The sequence below is a fragment of the Hipposideros armiger genome, unplaced genomic scaffold (assembly GCF_001890085.2).
Source record: "Hipposideros armiger isolate ML-2016 unplaced genomic scaffold, ASM189008v1 scaffold_581, whole genome shotgun sequence".
In the NCBI taxonomy this organism is placed as follows: Eukaryota; Metazoa; Chordata; class Mammalia; order Chiroptera; family Hipposideridae; genus Hipposideros; species Hipposideros armiger.
Window position 1 is genome coordinate 1,147,841 of NW_017731931.1, and position 17,468 is coordinate 1,165,308.

Genomic DNA, 17,468 nt, shown 5'->3' on the forward strand with positions numbered 1-17,468 from the left:
GAGGAGGAAGAGACCAAGGACAAGGACGGGGACGGGACGGGGAGGCGCGGAGACCCGCGCCCAGCCTGCACCAGCCCCCGACCCCCGGGAGCCCCGGAGCCCGCCCGCTGCCACCACCCGCTCCCTCTCCCGCGCCTCCCACAGTGGTGTCCCCGGAGGCGCGGCGGACTGGCACGCGACTCGCACGCCCGCCACGGGGGCTGGGGGCTCCGGGCTGCGTCCATGTCCCCGACCCGCTGACATACACCCCTAGAGCGGGCTGGGGCCGCTCTTCGTGCCCTTTTCGGCCTACCTTGCTTGGACGAGCCCGCCAGCGCCGGCCGCCGGGTCCGGAGCCTGAGGGATGGACAGAGATGGGGCGGGGCCCCAGGGCGCGCTCCCGAGCAGCCCGGCCATGCCCGGGGCGCGCTCGCCGTTCGTTCCGACCCTGTATCCCTTTACGGCTATCGCGAAAGTGTCGTGAACGCTGCCTCCCATCAGAGTCACCCAGTCGGCTGGAGGCGGAGGTCTGGTTTCTCCCGGTGTGCTTGCTGGAGTCCAGGTAAGGCTGCGGGGCTCGGTCTTGGGAAGACAGCCAAGGTGTGAAGGACGTGTTGGGGAACACGACTCTCAAGGCGGGGGGACGGGGGGGGGTCCATGCTCTGGGTTGGGGCATGGGAATCTACTGTGTGTGGACTCGCGCAAGGCGAACGCCGTCCTTCCTCGCGCTGGGTGGCCTGGCGCGCGGAGTTGTGGGGAGAAGCAGGGGCGACTGCCCCTCTGGCCCCGGTTGGAAAGATTGAGGTGGCGAAGTGCCAGCGCGGGAGAAGGGCTGCTGTGTGCGAGCCGGGAGTCGGAGCGGGGAGAACCTCGGCGGGCCAGGGCTGGGCGGACCGAGGGCTAGAGGCGCTGCCAGCGCGGAACCGACCTTGCCCGTCATGTCCACACCCTCCTGCTCCGGTGCTGCCAAGTCCACAACCGTGTTGCATCCTGTGCCGGGGTTGCCTTCCCTTTGGAATACGGTGCTGGTGTTTGGTGGTCGGGCCACGCTTCTTGGTCAGCAACTTTTCTAGAAATTTCAGTGTCTATTGACAAGCTCTGAGATCGCCAGCTAGGGTTGACTTGAGCAGTGTTCTTGGAAGGAGAAAGGGCTGGAGGGTTGCTAGTGTTTGCCAGAGTTTTCATAAACACTGGATGAACGGGATCTTTATATTTAGCCGTGTTTAACTTATTTCCTCCAATTTGGTGCTTGGCGTTTTCATGTCATTTTTGCCGTTTGCATCATTGGTATTGAATTGACAGATTTCCATGAAGTCACCCAATTCATTAATGAATCCATATTACTATAGTAGGCAAATTCATAGTTCTTTAAACGAATATCAGTTTCTACTCTCCAGCTAGTAGGCATATGTTCAATGTGTTGAGTTGATTAAATAAGTTAGACTGTGATAAGGGCATTTAGAGCATTATTACTATGGAATCATTGGCGTTCACGTAAAATTACAGATATTGAGATTCTAAAAGCATTTTGTTGCATATTCGTTATATGCTGAGAAAAACTAGTCAAAGCACCTTGTACAACTGTCTTTACAACCCTCCCATTAAATAAGTTAGGTAAATCTGCCTCTTGCAGTAACCTGTTCTGACAGAGGCGTCTTTGTTGTCCATTTAATAGATTATTACTGAATATTTACAACTGTGGTTTTATAAACTTGTTCTTTCCTCTCCCACATCCGATCTCTCTTAAAATTTACATTATAAACACTGTTAAGTGTTTGATATATGACTGTAAACTTTTTTTTGTAACTCCAGCTACATTCTATTGCATAGTCAATTTCTTTTCTAGGCAATAGTAGACACGTTCTTTAAGCTGGCTAAAAGTGCTGGTGATGTTTTTGAGGGTCATGCTGTGCTGTCTTTTTTAAGGGAATAGGAAAATAATTTATAAAATTCCAGGTTTTTGCTTTTTTTTTCTCTGGAGGAAGTTTCCTACTTTTTGAGGAATGCAAGATTTCACTTTGGCAAAACAGGAGATCTAAATTGTGTTACACAGTACTGTTTTTGCTTCCAAGTCTACTGAAAAGGCTTTTGTTTTTACTAACTTGTTCTGTGTATCACTTGTTAAATAATGCTGAATGTGATCCTGTGATCCTGTTGGTTTTCTTTCTTTTTTTTTTTTAAACTTGGTTTTTATAATTTGCTCTGCCTCCCAAACAGTGTTGGCCATTAGTATTATTCCTTTATTGCCATAAAGGTTGGAAAGAGCTGTGTAGTCACCAATTTCTGTGAAAAGAGTGTAAACATACTGCTGAATCAGTGCAGCTCAAAACTTGGCACCTTTCGGCGTGGAGGACTGGGATTTCTGGAATCTTGACCTGCAGATTGGATATTGTGTAAGCTTACCGTATGCTCTGCTGAGTAGTGGAGATTCCTTTTTTAGTGTGTTATTTGTCAGATGTTCTCCAGTGCTGAACCAGGAATAATGTAGGTTGCATGCCATCATCCCCAGCTGCTATAAGCACAGATGTTGCACATCATAGATTTAAGGTCCACAAATTGTGTGGTTTTAGTAAAAGTACTCATTAAATGTCTCTGATTATATTTTTGTACCTTTGTTGGACTTTTTACATAAATATTCATGCCTGCACAAATAAAATTTTTTTGTTAAACCATATGTGCCCCCTCTGCTGGACTCCCACAAGTTTGTTCACAGCATGTTGTTATAACTTAGCTGTTTCTAAGACTCCCTACCCCTGCCCTTGAGCTTCTTGTAGGCATGGATGGCACATTTCAATCTTTCTGTTTCCTCAGGGTCTTGAACAACTAAGTGATCATTAAATACTAGATGAATCGCATTTGTTCATTGTTCCACAAAAAAGTACTAATTACCTCCGTATGTATGGTATGAGATTCCAGGAAAAGAATGTTGACAAGTGTGGCCCCTGTGTTCATGGAGCTTTCTGACTAGTGTGGGGAAAAAACACCACTAACAAAAACAACCAAAAAAAATGTTCAAAATGTGATAAATGCTATGAAAGGACTATTGAACTAGAAACAGGTTATAACAGAAGAGGGAAATTGGCAGATTACAAGTGGAAAAGTTACAGTAGCTATAGGAATGTGATCGATATTATAAACTGAATTCCAGGTGATGGGAATTTTTTACAGTTTAAAATTTTTACTAATATTTATGAAAACATATCCTCAGTTAACAAATGAGCTGTGCTACAAAATTATAGGCTTCTTTATAAGCTCGTTGATGGCTTTACATAACATCAGAATAAAAATTCCTTGCCATGATCTATTAACCTCTGCATTGTCTGACTTTGCAAACTTCATTTTATTCTACTCTTTCATCTGGTTTACTACTGTCCAGCCATGGTGATCTCAAAGGCACCTGAACAAGATAAGCTGTTTCTTGCCTCAGGACCTTTTCTTGGACTCTTCCTTCTGCTCTTGAAATGGCCAGTTCCTTTGGTATAAATGCTACCTCTTCATAGACTTCAACCACTTTATCTAAAATGTGCACCCCCAACCATTTTCTGCCTCCACCCTTTTTTTCCTCATAGCACCCATCACAATGTGTAATGTTATTTGCTTGTTTACCAGTTTTTAGTTATTTTCCCATTGGACACAGGAGCTGGGACCATTTCTATCTTGTTTACTGCACTCCAATATTGACTGAATGCATTTGGAACTTGTAATCCATTTTCTCATAAAAATTTACGACTGGTGGCAAGATTGCTAGACTAGCCAGCAATAATTTTCATGTCTTACATTATTTTTTTTAGTTCCTTGTAGTGTAGCAAGAAAAGGACATTTTTTTTTCTTTACCATTTCTGCATAGGCCTGGTTTAGATAAAAATCTCAAGTGACTAAAAATGATTTTTGTAATATTTGTACCTCCTTTCCATATTCCCATCCCACATCCTTTTCCCCTTTCTCTTTATATAGTTTGATCTTCCTATGATAGCCACCTACCCAGTTCTGCTTCCTTGAGATATGCATGCTTTTCATTTGCTGAAATTCACAAGCTCCTGTTTTTTCATTTTCATGAGGTGGTTTTCATGTCATAGCCCCTGAGTCTCAGGTGTGACAGGAGGAAGGAAGAGTGGAGATGAACCTGTGGTAGTGACTTCTGTGACTCTGTATTTGCTGAAAACAAAGTAGCTATCTATATGTCAGGGGCTACTTGTATCTGAATTTATATTTGCAATGGTGTTGCTGATAGCTTTACAGAGACAATGTTGCCAAATTGAAATGGTCAGAAACTCATTGCCTTCTTTTCATGTATGAATTATATAATGGCTATATCTAGTAAGGTTTGCCAAAATGTAGATTTTTCTAACAGAGAAATAAAAGGTTAAAAAAATCTAGGTCATTGGGGGAAAACACTCAGGAGGAAAGTATCACTTTATCATATAGTCCTGCCAAACGCTCAAACTTAAAACCATTAGATCAGTTGTCTGTAGCTGTTTAGTGCCAAAAGCAGGCCAGCACCCTCAATATGTCACCTTTTTTTTTTTAACAATAGAGGAATGGAACACTACAATAATAAAATATAAATTAAGTTGGCTAAACTTTTTATTCCCACTTTAAGTAGAATTCCATAAGAGCTGATCAAGTATAGATTGTAGCTCACCAAATGTGAAAATGCATCATTTAATTTGATCATAGAAAACTTGGCTACCGCAAAGCTATGTATTTTGGTTATCTGTCTGTCATTTGATCTAAAATGATCTTGTAACCGGTTAATTGACATTATATAAATATGGCTTAAAAACAGTTTTAATCCATTGCTTTATGACACAGCTGGGTGAGTGGAAGAATTCTTTGAAATAAACTTTGATTTGCCTTGGTTTGAAAAGTATCTCAATATTTTTATTTCAGAGCACTTTAGTTAAATTACACTGGTGATTCTTTTGAGATTTTTGAAATTTTATTTAAGGCAGCTAATGACTTTAAGTTTTCCTGAACCAGTTAATAACCAGTTATTGATATACATGATTGAGATTTTAGATGCTGCTTTAGATTACTAGTGACATTGAAATTTTGGAATTTGTTAGTTATGGGAATAGACGGAAGAATTCCTGGGCATGTTTTGATACTAGGTCCATTGTTGAAATGACCTAGACCCTGTATCACATTCTGTATTCCCATAGTGCAGCATTTCTGGGAAAGTCATATTGCATTATGGATAGCTTTCTACCAGAAGATCAAAGTACACCTCACTTGGTTCAATGCCACTACCCTTTTAGATCTATTAAGATCATTTCTTTTTTTTTTTTTTTTTCCTAAATCCTCTTATGGCTCCTCTTCCTCCTGCTCACTAACCATGAATTTCCCACAAGGCTCCTTGTGTCCTTTTCTGCTCATACTTAATCCCTTTGAGAACTTTTCTCCTTTTCAGACTTTAACTAGACTTTAGTTGCTAAGTTGATAACTTGAAATTTTCATCTCTTATCGAAATTTGTCATTTGATTTTGTCTAAAACATCTCTATCTAAAAGTTGCATGTATGTGTCTCATCCCCAGAGCCTCACTCCTCCCCACACCAACCCCCAAAGCCAGAATAACAAACCGATTTTTCTTTGTAAGCCTCTCTTTCAACACTAGCACCACTCATCTCTGTTGATGGCTTTTTTCCTATGCTCTTCACCGTCATATCTGATCTCTAAGTAGTTGCTCTTGACTCTTCCTTCCAAATAGAAATTACTTACAGATTAGACTGTCTTTCATATTTCCATTTTTACCACCCTACTCTAGGCCTTCACACTTCAAAACTTTGAGGTCATCATATTAATTTTTAAATGTTCCCAGTGCTTTCTCCATTCTGATGAGTACATATAACTATCCTATTAATCTTGAAAATATACTTGTCATTATCTTCTTACATTGCTTAATAACTTATAATAATCTTGTTATCTCTCATCTTTTCTAAGTTTTATGCACACTTAACTTCAGGGATTAAACCATTCTGCACGTAGACTTTTTTCGTACTACCTCAGTTCATCGGGTCACTGCTAACACATATATACTGTCCTCTTAAAGTTGGTTTTTTTTCTCATTGCGGTTTATCCCCAACTGGTATATCCCTTTACACTAGTAAGTTTTATTTTTTAATTTAGCTTAAACAGAAACCCTGTGTTTAAACCTCATTTACCAGTTGTATGAGCTTGGGCAGGTTAATTAGCCTCTCTGTGCTTAGTTTCATTTTCTGTAAAAATGGGGAAAATTAATATTCCTTACCTTCTAGGGTGTTGTGAGGATTACATGAGCTAATATAGAAAACATACTTAAATTTTTAGTATATTGTAAGTGCTTGATAAATGTTAGCTATTACCAAAAGAAAATCTTAATTTAAGACCCATGCTATTCAACTCATTCCTCTGATATTAATACTGATTTCCTAGTTCTTTGGGTATGCCTGCGGATCTCAGTTTTCATACATGTGAAATGATTAGATCATTTCTAAGATTTCTTGCATTATACTATTGAAGGCAATGTGAGATAGAAAAAAAGATCCCTGATTTTCTGATCCCTGTTTGATATTTATTACTGTTACCAGTTTGATTTTTGTTTTTAATTTACTAACATTGATATAAATAATGGCTGACAACTTTTTTTTTTCAGGTAAAGACCAGCTACAAAAAGCTATAAAAGAAGATAAATTATTCTCTCCAAATAAAAGAAAGCCAAAGCCCATGAGTGGGCATCGGTCAACAAAGAAACGATATGGAGACTCTCAGCCGGAGTCCCCTGTGGGCTTCGGGCACATGAGTGCTCCTGGGTGTGTGTTAAGTAAATTGTTTCAGTTACCTACACCACCATTATCAAGACACCAGTTAAAGCGGCTGGAAGAACACAGATATCAGAGTGCTGGGAAGTCCCTGCTTGAGCCTTTAATGCAAGGGTATTGGGAATGGCTAGTGGGAAGAGTGCCCTCCTGGATTGCCCCTAATCTCATCACCATCATTGGATTGTCAATAAACATCTGCACGACTGTTCTATTAGTCTTCTACTGCCCTACAGCTACAGAGCAGGTAAGAGGAATTTCTTAACAGCACATATGAACGTTTGTTATATACCTGAAACTCTGTAATTGGAATTTCTAGGTCATTTTAGCTAAAGATAAGATAGCCTGACAGCTATTTGTCAACTGTTTTAAAATATCCTATTACACCACTGTTAGTCAAACTCATAACAACAACCTACTTTATACACTATGCTTATGAGAAACCAGAAGTAAAGGGTGGACTCTGATCTTAGTAGATAAATTAATGTTAGCAGGGATTAGCATGTAAAATGTTCCTTTTAAAATCAGTAAACCTCAGTTCTTTACAAAAGAGTTTTGTTTCTTTTCTTTCTTTCTTTTCTTTTTGAATGGTTGGATAAAGTCTTAGCAAGTTTAAAATGATCACAGAGAAAAGTGTGGTAGTTAAAAGCCTGTGGCATGGCCATAAATTAATCTTATCAAAATTATTTTCCTCTCCATTCCTCGGGGAATTGAATATCGCTTTTCCAGTAAACATATGTGGCTGATAGAACTCAGGTATATCTCTGTTATTCTAACATGACAACAGAAGTGTAAGAAAAAGTCAATAGAACGTGTTTTCTGCATATCCTGCAGTGGCTGCCGTTAAGAAAGGGAGGAAGCCTGGGATTGCTACAAAGACTCACCCTGGGCCTTCTAAATACAAGTCTCTACTGCTGTTCCCTTTTTACCCTGTGTACTCATTACTTAAAACCAAAACTGAAACTAGAACCATTCATCAGAATGGGATAATTGATGTTTATGTTTTGGGTTTAAAATTTTCCTTGTCAAAAATAAACTAAGGTAGTTAGGTAGATGAAGAGAATCAGAAACATTTGTTGTGCCCGTGTTAATCAGAATGACCAGTAGTAACGGAACCCAAGAAGATAGGTGATAACCCTCAACTGAAGGGGTCAAAAGTGATCCTGAACCATATGTCATAATGGCCACAACATTCCTTGTCTTGTTTTAAGCTTGAAGTAACAATTTTTTTAAAGTAATCTTTTCAGATGATTTGTTAAAATTGTCCCCATTTAACCCTCTGTCTTCTGTTGTCATCAATTCCTAGTTACTTAGTTGGTTTTTCTTCCTCCCAGATGCTCATCTCCCCCTCATTCTTGAATAACTTCAGTTCCTCTTGTATCTTACAAATCTAGTCCATACAGATCATATGGATATATTTCTGGTTTTTCTTCATTTTCTCAACTATCTTGGAAACTTAAAAAACAAAAGCCAGTATGATTGCTTAACTATTGTTGGGTTAGTTTCCCAGGATAGGCACCAAAGAGTGATATAGGACAGGGCAGGATGGATGAGGGTACTGGGACATGACCTGCTTGCTGGGGGCAGGGTAACGCCCTGTTCTGGGAACCTGTATGCCTGGGGCACAGAGGAGGCCCAGGCCGGTCCATCAGATGGTTTCCAACGGGGTATTCGGGAAGCAATCTCTATTCTGATCCAGATCTAGATGATGGGTCCTGCATCCGTTAGGCAGCAGTCATGTCTGCAATAGTCTCCTCCACAAATACCAGGGGTGCCAAAAAAATGTACACAAGTGGACACTTTGTAAAACGTTGCTCAAGCAGTAGTTTGCCGTAATCAGAAGTGTCTGGACGCTGATGGGAACCACTTTGAGCACCTCTTGTAATTGCAGAAGTCAAACGTGACTTGTATTCATCTTTTGTTTTCAGTACATATTATTACAATTTTAATACAGTTTTCCTTTCTTAAAATGAGTATACATTTTTTTGGCACCGTCTGTTGTACTTGGATTTTTTTTGTGTGTGTGTGGTTGGGGAAAGTTGGGTGACGCTTTATGCTTTATTGCTTTAGGCCATGAAGGTTGGGGGTTGGGGGCAGTGCTCAGGAGCTCTTGTTGGAGTGAGTCCGCTTCCTTTTCAGGCTTCTGGCTGTGCAGGAAGGCTCTGGCTCTGCAGGAAGGCTCTGGCTCTGCGGATGGCAGCCACGCGCAGGTCTGGGCGGTACTTATTCTTGCGGATCATGTGCCTGGCGTTCTTGTTCATGGTGGTCCGCACATAGGAGGTGGCCAGCTTTTGCTGGCCAGATCTCCGCTTCATGACAACCACCACACCTTTGCCTTCCCCAACTGGCTCCACGCCTGCTGTCTTTCGGTAAATCAGCTGGTTGTAGTGGAAGGAGTTGCGGGCCCGCAGATTATTGGGCTCGGTGCTGTACGTCTGCTTGTTCCTTTCCATCAGGAAGCTGGGGCCATTGCGCATGACCAGCCATTGCAGATGCCTGGACATGGCGACAGCTTCTCTCGCTGCAGCAGCCGGAGACAGAAAGAGCTGTCCTTGGATTCTTTATTACATGTCCTTTGAGCTGTTTTACCTGTGGCTTACTTGAGGACCTAATAGCTGCTTCCAGAGGAATTTGGTCTAGCTCTCACACATCCTTAGAGATACAGAAGAATAACAGGGAAGTGGGTTGATTCTCCTACAAGCCTTCCAATAGTCCTAAACTAGCTCCAAGGATGAGTATCAGGGATGAGCGCAGGTTTAAAGGTAGCTCAGCCACTAACAGTCATTTTCTAAACACCCAGAGTGTACCAGGCACCATGTTCCCCTATAGTACTTTTCAGCCTTATTCTTAAGTATGTACTTTGGAATTATTGAGTAACTCTAGAAGTAGTTAAATCTTTGGGAAAATTGCCAGCATAGGAACTACTCTGATGACAGAACTTTTCAGAATTGCTGCTGGGAGGAAACAGGTAGGCAGAGCCACTGTCTGGTGCTCTGCACTAATGTTCAACAAAGGCTATACCTGGGTGCATTGGGTGCATTTATAGCTGCACAGTAGAAACCCTTGTTAGGCTTAGATCGGAATGTATTAAAGTAGGCCATGGCTGTTTTTCATGACCTGCCTTTTTATCTCTGTGATCATTGGTAAATTATGTGTAAAGTCTCCAAGTCACATTTTATCTATCCTTTTAGTACCTTATTTTAGAGTATTTTGAGGATTAAGAAGATCATGCATTCAAAGTGCCTAGCGTATAATGCTTAATGAATGGTAGATGGTTATTTCATTAGTCAGAAAGATAAAGTATATAACCTGGTTTTCCACAACCCACTCCCATTCCAGATTTCTTCTAATAATACATTATATATGGAATCAACAAATTCATCTATTTTTTCTTATATTTTTTAATCAGTGTTTTGAAGTCAAAGGATTACATGAATTTATTGCTCAGTAAAATTCTCATTCATTATAGCTCTTAATTCTTTTGGGGCCTTATACCAGTGGGTGAGCATTAAATTTCATATCTACAGGTATTATGAATTTTCTGGGTTTTTTTTTTAAGATTTTTATTGGGGAATTGGGGGAAGGGGAACAGACAAGTTGCTGTTGTTTTGTTCTTCAGTCTAGTTGTGGAGGACGTTGCTTCACTGGCCCAAGTTGGCACCATCATTGCGCTCTTTCCGGGCAAGGCAGATCAGTCGCCGGCTTCTGGACGGCCGCTCACTGAGGCTGTTGGCCAGTCACGCTGGCTGCTGTCTACACACGGTAGCCCATGGCAACCCACTGCCACAGGGGCTGCAGCCCACGCCGTTGCAGGCGACTCATGGCAGCCCAGCTCCAGGTTGAGCTGTTGTTCAGCATCTTAGCTGTGGAGGGCAGTGTCACTGGCCCTCATATGTGGGATCCGAACCGGGGCCCTCTGGCGTCCCAAGCCAGTGCTTAACCAACGTGCCACTCGGCCGGCCCCCGTATTTTTTTTAAGTTACTAGTTTTTAAAAATAATTTACAGGGCCAGCTGAGTGGCACGTTGGTTAAGAGCTGGCTTGGGACGCCAGCTATGAGCAGCAGGGCCCCAGTTCGGATCCCACATGAGGGCCAGTGACACTGCCCTCTACAGCTAAGATGATGAACAACAGGACAGCAACTTGTCTGTTCCCCTTCCCTGATTCCCCAATGCTGTGCCCCTCTTCCAATTCCCCAATCTAAAAAAAAAAAAAAAAATACATTACAGCTTCAGATATCAATCTCTGGAAAAAAAGAATGTCACTATTATAATGGTTTAAGCTGGGTTTACCTTCTTTTTATTAGAAAAAAATAAACTTTCCAGTAGATAAGAAAGGAAAACGAGTCATTTTTCAACCTCCTAAGGTAGAAATGTATATCAAAATATCCTCTTGATCCATTTCCATTACTAAATATTTAAACCTATTTTATACACAGGAAAACCAGTACTGAGCTATATGCTATTACCGATAAGAACTCTATCAGGTTTAAATATAACTTTTTGGAATGTGATTAAGTGTGTTTTGTTTTAATGCTCATTTGTTTTTGTTTTTATATTGCTAAATTTAATGCTTTTGATTTAACTCAGTAAAAAACTTGTTAGATTTCTTTAAACTATAGAAAATGGGAAGATAATTAAAATGGTACATTGCATAATCTCATTATCCAGTTAACTCCTTTTAACATTAAAAAGGAAGGGGAAAATTACATAGTTAGAAATATTCACACAGAAAGGTGTAAAACAAAAGTAAAATCTTTCCTTTTTTACCTAACTTTCCTTCTTACCCCTCCTTCCAGTTCAGTTCCTCTCCTCATACATAACGTTTAACAATTTTTTGTTGTATTCTCCTAGGAAAACAAATATATCACTCTTGTATCAGCATATTTGAATGTGTATGTAAATCTCTCAGTTCTTTTTCAAAAGCTCAGTAAAACCTTATGTTCCTTAGAATTTTTCACCTGAGTTGACTCACATAACAACATCTCTGCAAGATTTTGCAAGTTAGTTAATTGCCAGATTGTGATAAGATTATTTGCTTATGCCAGTTCATCCCCACCCAATTATCAGGGTGTAATAATGGTTTCCTGACTGATAGATGAGTTCCTTCATTCATTTAGTGTACCTCCAGGCTCCTAACCCAGCTGACGCCATACTCATTCCTGAATGAGAAAGCTACTTCTTAAAACACCCCTGAGATTGTGAAATAATGGGAACAAGGAAGAAATGTATAAATATTAGTGTTTTACAGATTCACAGGAAGAAAATAACTCAAAGACAAGGCTCTATGCTCTATTTTTTATATTGGGTTGTCGGAAAAATCATGACATTTTTTCTACGTTTTTCATTGCAAAAATGCATCATGACTTTTCCGACAACCCAATATATATAATTACTATCTTGCTGTTTTATAGGATTAACTGTATACTAATAGTTGAAGTTGTCTTTGTTCCAGAGGAACACTTTGCCCCATTAAAGCCCTAAGTTTAGACCCCAAGAAGTCCCTAGTTTTCTAGTTCCCTAAAGCCGTACTACTTGATAGGAATTTCTGTGATGATGGTAGTGTTATGTCTGTGTTATCCAATATGGTAGCCATAGCCACATGTGGCTGTTGAGTACTTGAAATGTGTGTAGTGCAACTGAGGATCTGAATTTTTAGTTTACTTAATTTCAATGAATTTAAACTAAAATAGGCACATATGACTAATATGCTACAGTATAGCACAGCCCTGCTGTAGAGTTACTGGATTCCTTAAGGAGCAAGGAGCAGTAGACCCAGAGTCTAGAAGATGGTGTTCCTGGTCACACAAGATTAATCACTCAGCCCAGCGTGCTTGCATGTAAACTGGTTACATAACCACAGGTACTGCTTTCTGGGTTTGTAAGCCTGGCTTGGGGGAGGTATATACCTAGTCCTTTTACAGCCTCAGTGTTCTAAAATAGGAGATTCAAAGAAAATATTTAAGAGAAGAGTCTTACCATTATTTTTTACTTTTTAAAGATTTTATTGGGGAATTGGGGGAGGGGAACAGCGTTGGGGAATCAGAGAAGGGGAACTGCCAAGTTGCTGTCCTTTTATTCTTCAGTCTAGTTGTGGAGGACGCCGCTTCACTGGCTCATGTTGGTATTGTGATCATTGCATTCTTTCCCGGCTGAGGCAGTCGGTCTCTGGACGGTGGTTCATGGCAGCTCACGCAGGCTGCCGGCCACTTATGGTAGCTCATGGCAGGCCACTGCAGCCCCACTGCAACCTATGCCATCACTGGACTCAACGGCAGCCCAGCTCCAGGTCGAGCTATTGTTCACCATTTTAGCTGTAAGGGTGCAGCATCACTGGCCTATGTGGGATCCAAACCGGCAGCCCTACTGCTGTGAGCTCGCGCTCTCAAGCCAACTCTTAACCAATGATCCATTCAGCTGGTCTGAGCCTTACCTTTAATAACTGGGAACTAAAGAGATCTCTATCAGAGAGAAACCTCTTTACAATGCAGAATATACTGAATATTATTTGCAGCTCTAAATAGTTTTAATTTGCAGCTCTGAGCATTTAATACAAGTTTAAGAGGGCAGCTGGTTAGCCAGTTGGTTAGAGCGTAGTGCTCACAATACTAAAGTTGCCAGTTCGCTCCCCACATGGGCCACTGAGCTGTGCCCTCCACAACTAGATTAAAACAACTACTTGACTTGGAGCTGATGGGTCCTGGAAAAACACACTGTTCTCCAATAAAAAAAAAAATACAAGTTTAACTTGATAACCAGTACCTGAGGAAAATATCTTGTGAATATAATAATTTTTCATGGCCTGGACATAGGGAAATACTGAAAAGTGATACAAAACACTCCTCTTTATTCTTAAAGAGAACAAACCAAATAGAAACTTTCCTTTTTTAATGTACAACTTTTAAATTCAATATTAGTGATTTAATTTCTGTCTGGAAGAAAATCTATTCCCTGAAAATGTGACCATAAGTATTGGAAAAATATTGTTCTAAGCACTCTGTGTACATGATCGTTATTTTCCTAGTGTTGTTCCAGTGTGTTTAAAAGTAAGTTACATGCTCAAATAAATTTGGAAGATGGCAACATATTGTGTCCTCTTTCTTGAATATTCACAATATGCATTAGCAATATTAAGGGCTAGAAGAAGTCCTGTAGAGAAATCTGTTTAACATTGTTTAACCCAGTGTTTCCATGAATGTAGCATGGAAATTTTTTTTCACGTAATACCTATAAACGCCTTGAAAGGTAAAATTTGGCGAAAAGTGTACTAGATTATTCACTCATTGATTCCTAGAGTCTTAATGTTAGAAGAAATCTTATGGGAGGCAACTGTGAAGTGAAGTGGTTATCCAGCATCTGCTTGAGAAGCCCTACTAAGGATTTCAATTCTGTTACAATTCGGATTGTTTCAAAACGTTTTTCGTTACGTAGCACTTGGATCTTCTCTCCTATAGCTTCCAGCCAGTAGTACCACTCTGGAGAATGAAGATAAAATACCTGCAAGAAAAAAAATATTAACCAAGCATAGTAGCTGGTATGTCTTAATACTATTATTTTATTTCACAGGCACCTCTGTGGGCATATATTGCTTGTGCATGTGGCCTTTTCATTTACCAGTCTTTGGACGCTATAGATGGGAAACAGGCAAGAAGAACCAATAGCAGTTCTCCTTTGGGAGAACTTTTTGATCATGGTTGTGATTCACTATCAACAGGTATTGATTTTTTTCATGTTAATGATTAATAGTAATAAAAGGAATGTGATAAACAGTGTTAGAATAAATAAGAGGTTTATGGTGTTTTAATAGCTATCAGAATAAGAGATTTTGTATTAAGTTTTAGTATTTTCAAAACACTAAATCTGGTTAATCTTTGTTCATTATAGGCTGTATTGGGAAATTTAAATTTTATGTTAATTTCTACTTGTTATATTTTTAACTCTGAATATAATTGTTTTGGGGACCTTTTATTTTTAAAGTCTTAGGGCATAATTGTCATCATCAAAAATCTCATAAGGGGCCGGCCGAGTGGCACAATGGTTAAGAGCTTGGGATGCCAGAGGGCCCTGGTTCGGATCCCACATATGAGGGCCAATGACACTGCCCTCTACAGCTAAGATGCTGAACAACAGCTCAGCCTGGAGCTGGGCTGCCGTGAGTCGCCGGGCGACGTAGTAGGCTACAGCCCCTGTGGCAGTGGGTTGCCATGGGCTACCGTGTGTAGCCAGCAGCCACAGTGAGCGGCCGTCCAGAAGCCGGCGACTGATCTGCCTCGCCTGGGAAGAGCGCAGTGATGGTGCCAACTTGGGCCAGTGAAGCAACGTCCTCCACAACTAGACTGAAGAACAAAACAACAGCAACTTGTCTGTTCCCCTTCCCCCAATTCCCCAGCACTGTTCCCATCCCTCCAATGCCCCAATAAAAATCTTTAAAAAAAAGAAAAATCTCATAAGTTATAGATGAGAATACAATAGTGGGAGACTAGGAAATTCCTAGTCTTCAGTTGATTTCTTGTCATTTGGCATAACATTTAAGGTATTTTAACACATTGTTTGTGGGAAACGAGTAAACTCGTCATAGCGCTTTTTATACCAAAGCGTGGGAGACGAGTTAACTCAGGTATAGAGACCTCTTCGTTACGACGCAATTTGGCGGGAAAATGCCCACTTACAAAGTGTTAAAAGAAACAAACAAAACCCTTGATAGTAATACCTCTTGAACTCAGATTTGCAGATGTAGGTGCATGTTAAAGTTATAGTTTCAGTGTATCCTGACATCAGGAGGAGAAGGAATAGCTAAGATCTTATAAAAACTTTTAAGATGCAGAAAAACTCAAAACTTCCACTGACAAAGGCTAGTTTGGCATCTCAAAAGGCTGTTTTAATTTAATTAGGCAACAATGGAATGATAGGTATCCTATTTTTTATTTTAAGTGATAGTCATTTTTGTGCTATAGAATTCCAAACTTTTATAGAAAGTATTTTTTCTATGTGTGTCACCCATAATATCTGCTAAATAAGAAGAGACAGCTATCAATCTGAAGCAAGTAGGTTCCTTTGAATTATCTAGGCCTATTTATTTTTCTTTTCTTTTTTTTTTTAAGATTTTATTGGGGAGTTGGGGAAGGGGAACAGCCAAGCTGTTGCCCTTCAATCTTAGTTGTGGAGGGCGCAGCTAGCTCAGCTCCAAGTCCAGTTGCCATCCGGCCACCTGTCAGCAGCTGAGCACAGCTCAGCTCAAGGTGCCGGCCGTGTTCAGTCTTAGTTGCGGGTGAGTGTAGCCTAGCATCCCATGCGGGAGTCGAACCGGCAACCTTATTGTTAGGAACATGTGCTCTCACCAGCTGAGCCATCCTGCCACCTGTTGGCAGCTCAGCTCGGGTGCAGCTCACTGGCCCATGTGGGAATCCAACCGGGGGCCCTGTTGCTCAGAGCTTGCGCTCTTAACCAACTGAGCACACTGGCCTATCTAGGCCTTTTGTTTTTCTTTCTTTTTTTTTTTTTTAAAGATTTTTTTATTGGGGGAATTGGGGAAGGGGAACAGACAAGTTGCTGTCCTTTTGTTCTTCAGTCTAGTTGTGGAGGACGCCGCTTCACCGGCCTATGTTGGTATTATCATTGCGCTCTTTCTGGCTGAGGCAGATCGGTCGCCGGGCATTGGACGGCCGCTCATGGCGGTTCACGCTGCCAGCTGCTCACGCTGGCTGCCGGCCACTCATGGTAGCTTACGGCAGCCCCGCTGCAGCCTACGCTGTCGCCAGCTACTCACAGCAGCCCAGCTCCAGGTGGAGCTGTTGTTCACCATCTTAGCTGTAGAGGGCGCAGCGTCACTGGCCCTCATGCTCAGAGCTCATGCTCCCAAGCGAACTCTTAACCAATGCGCTGCTTGGCCGGCCCTGTTTTCCTTTCTTTTTTATTCTGCCTTGTAATTTTTTACTGCTCATTATTACACTGTAACTAAATTCGGAGAATACTCAAAAAAAGTGCTCAAGTATTTTAGTTGCCTTCAAGAACTTTGTTCCATTATGTGGTATAGTGAAAGAAGAGATTGAAATTATGGGGTAAAATATAATGTAAAAGATTATATTTTACTTTCCTGTTACCATAGATAACTGAGAAAAGATTGTGCATTTACAGCATACCTTCTTTTTGCCTCATTTAAAATCGTTTCTATCTCAATGCTTGTTAAACAGATTGTTCGATTTTCACTGTGATCTGTCTTTTGCAGTTTTTGTGGTTCTTGGAACTTGTATTGCGGTACAACTGGGAACAAACCCTGATTGGATGTTTTTTTGTTGTTTTGCTGGGACCTTCATGTTCTATTGTGCACACTGGCAAACATATGTTTCTGGAACATTGCGATTTGGAATGTAAGTAACACTTACTCAAGATTTTGTTTTCTCTTTCAAATATGGAGAATGTTGCTTTTAGGTATTTGAGTATTAAGAATTGATCAAACCACAAAATTAGCTTAGTAAATAAAAGAAGTTGAAAACCCTCATTACTATAGCTATTACCTAATGGTCTCGATCACTTGTCCTTCTATCACACTTTTTTTTTTTTTAAAGGTTTTTATCGGGGTATTGGGGGGATGAGAACAGCGGTGGGGAATTGGGGGAAGGGGAACAGACAAGTTGCTGTCGTTTTGTTCTTCAGTCTAGTTGTGGAGGACGTTGCTTCACTGGCCCAAGTTGGCACC

General features: G+C 40.9%; 2 protein-coding genes and 1 pseudogene across 8 annotated transcripts in view; 1 reads left to right on the plus strand and 2 right to left on the minus strand.

Annotated features, from left to right (window-relative positions):
* Positions 1-379, minus strand: part of DRAM2 (DNA damage regulated autophagy modulator 2) — a 21,354-nt gene extending 20,975 nt beyond the window's left edge. For 3 of the 6 annotated variants that reach the window (XM_019624161.1, XM_019624160.1, XM_019624163.1), the window contains exon 1: positions 293-356. The gene's annotated coding sequence lies outside the window, so the exon portion shown is untranslated. Of the gene's footprint in view, positions 1-292 lie in introns of all 6 variants that reach the window. The other 3 variants (XM_019624164.1, XM_019624159.1, XM_019624162.1) reach the window with 3 other exon arrangements.
* Positions 380-408: 29 nt separating this feature from the next.
* Positions 409-17,468, plus strand: part of CEPT1 (choline/ethanolamine phosphotransferase 1) — a 37,821-nt gene continuing 20,761 nt past the window's right edge. Inside the window, exons 1-4 of one of the 2 annotated variants that reach the window (XM_019624157.1) lie at positions 409-541; positions 6,612-7,021; positions 14,339-14,486; positions 16,998-17,139. In XM_019624157.1, the coding sequence (XP_019479702.1) occupies positions 6,683-7,021; positions 14,339-14,486; positions 16,998-17,139 (629 nt within the window). In that variant the 5' untranslated portion in view covers positions 409-541; positions 6,612-6,682. The remainder of the gene's footprint in view (positions 542-6,611; positions 7,022-14,338; positions 14,487-16,997; positions 17,140-17,468) is intronic. The other variant, XM_019624158.1, reaches the window with a different exon arrangement.
* On the minus strand, positions 8,910-9,278 carry LOC109371562 (60S ribosomal protein L28 pseudogene; annotated as a pseudogene).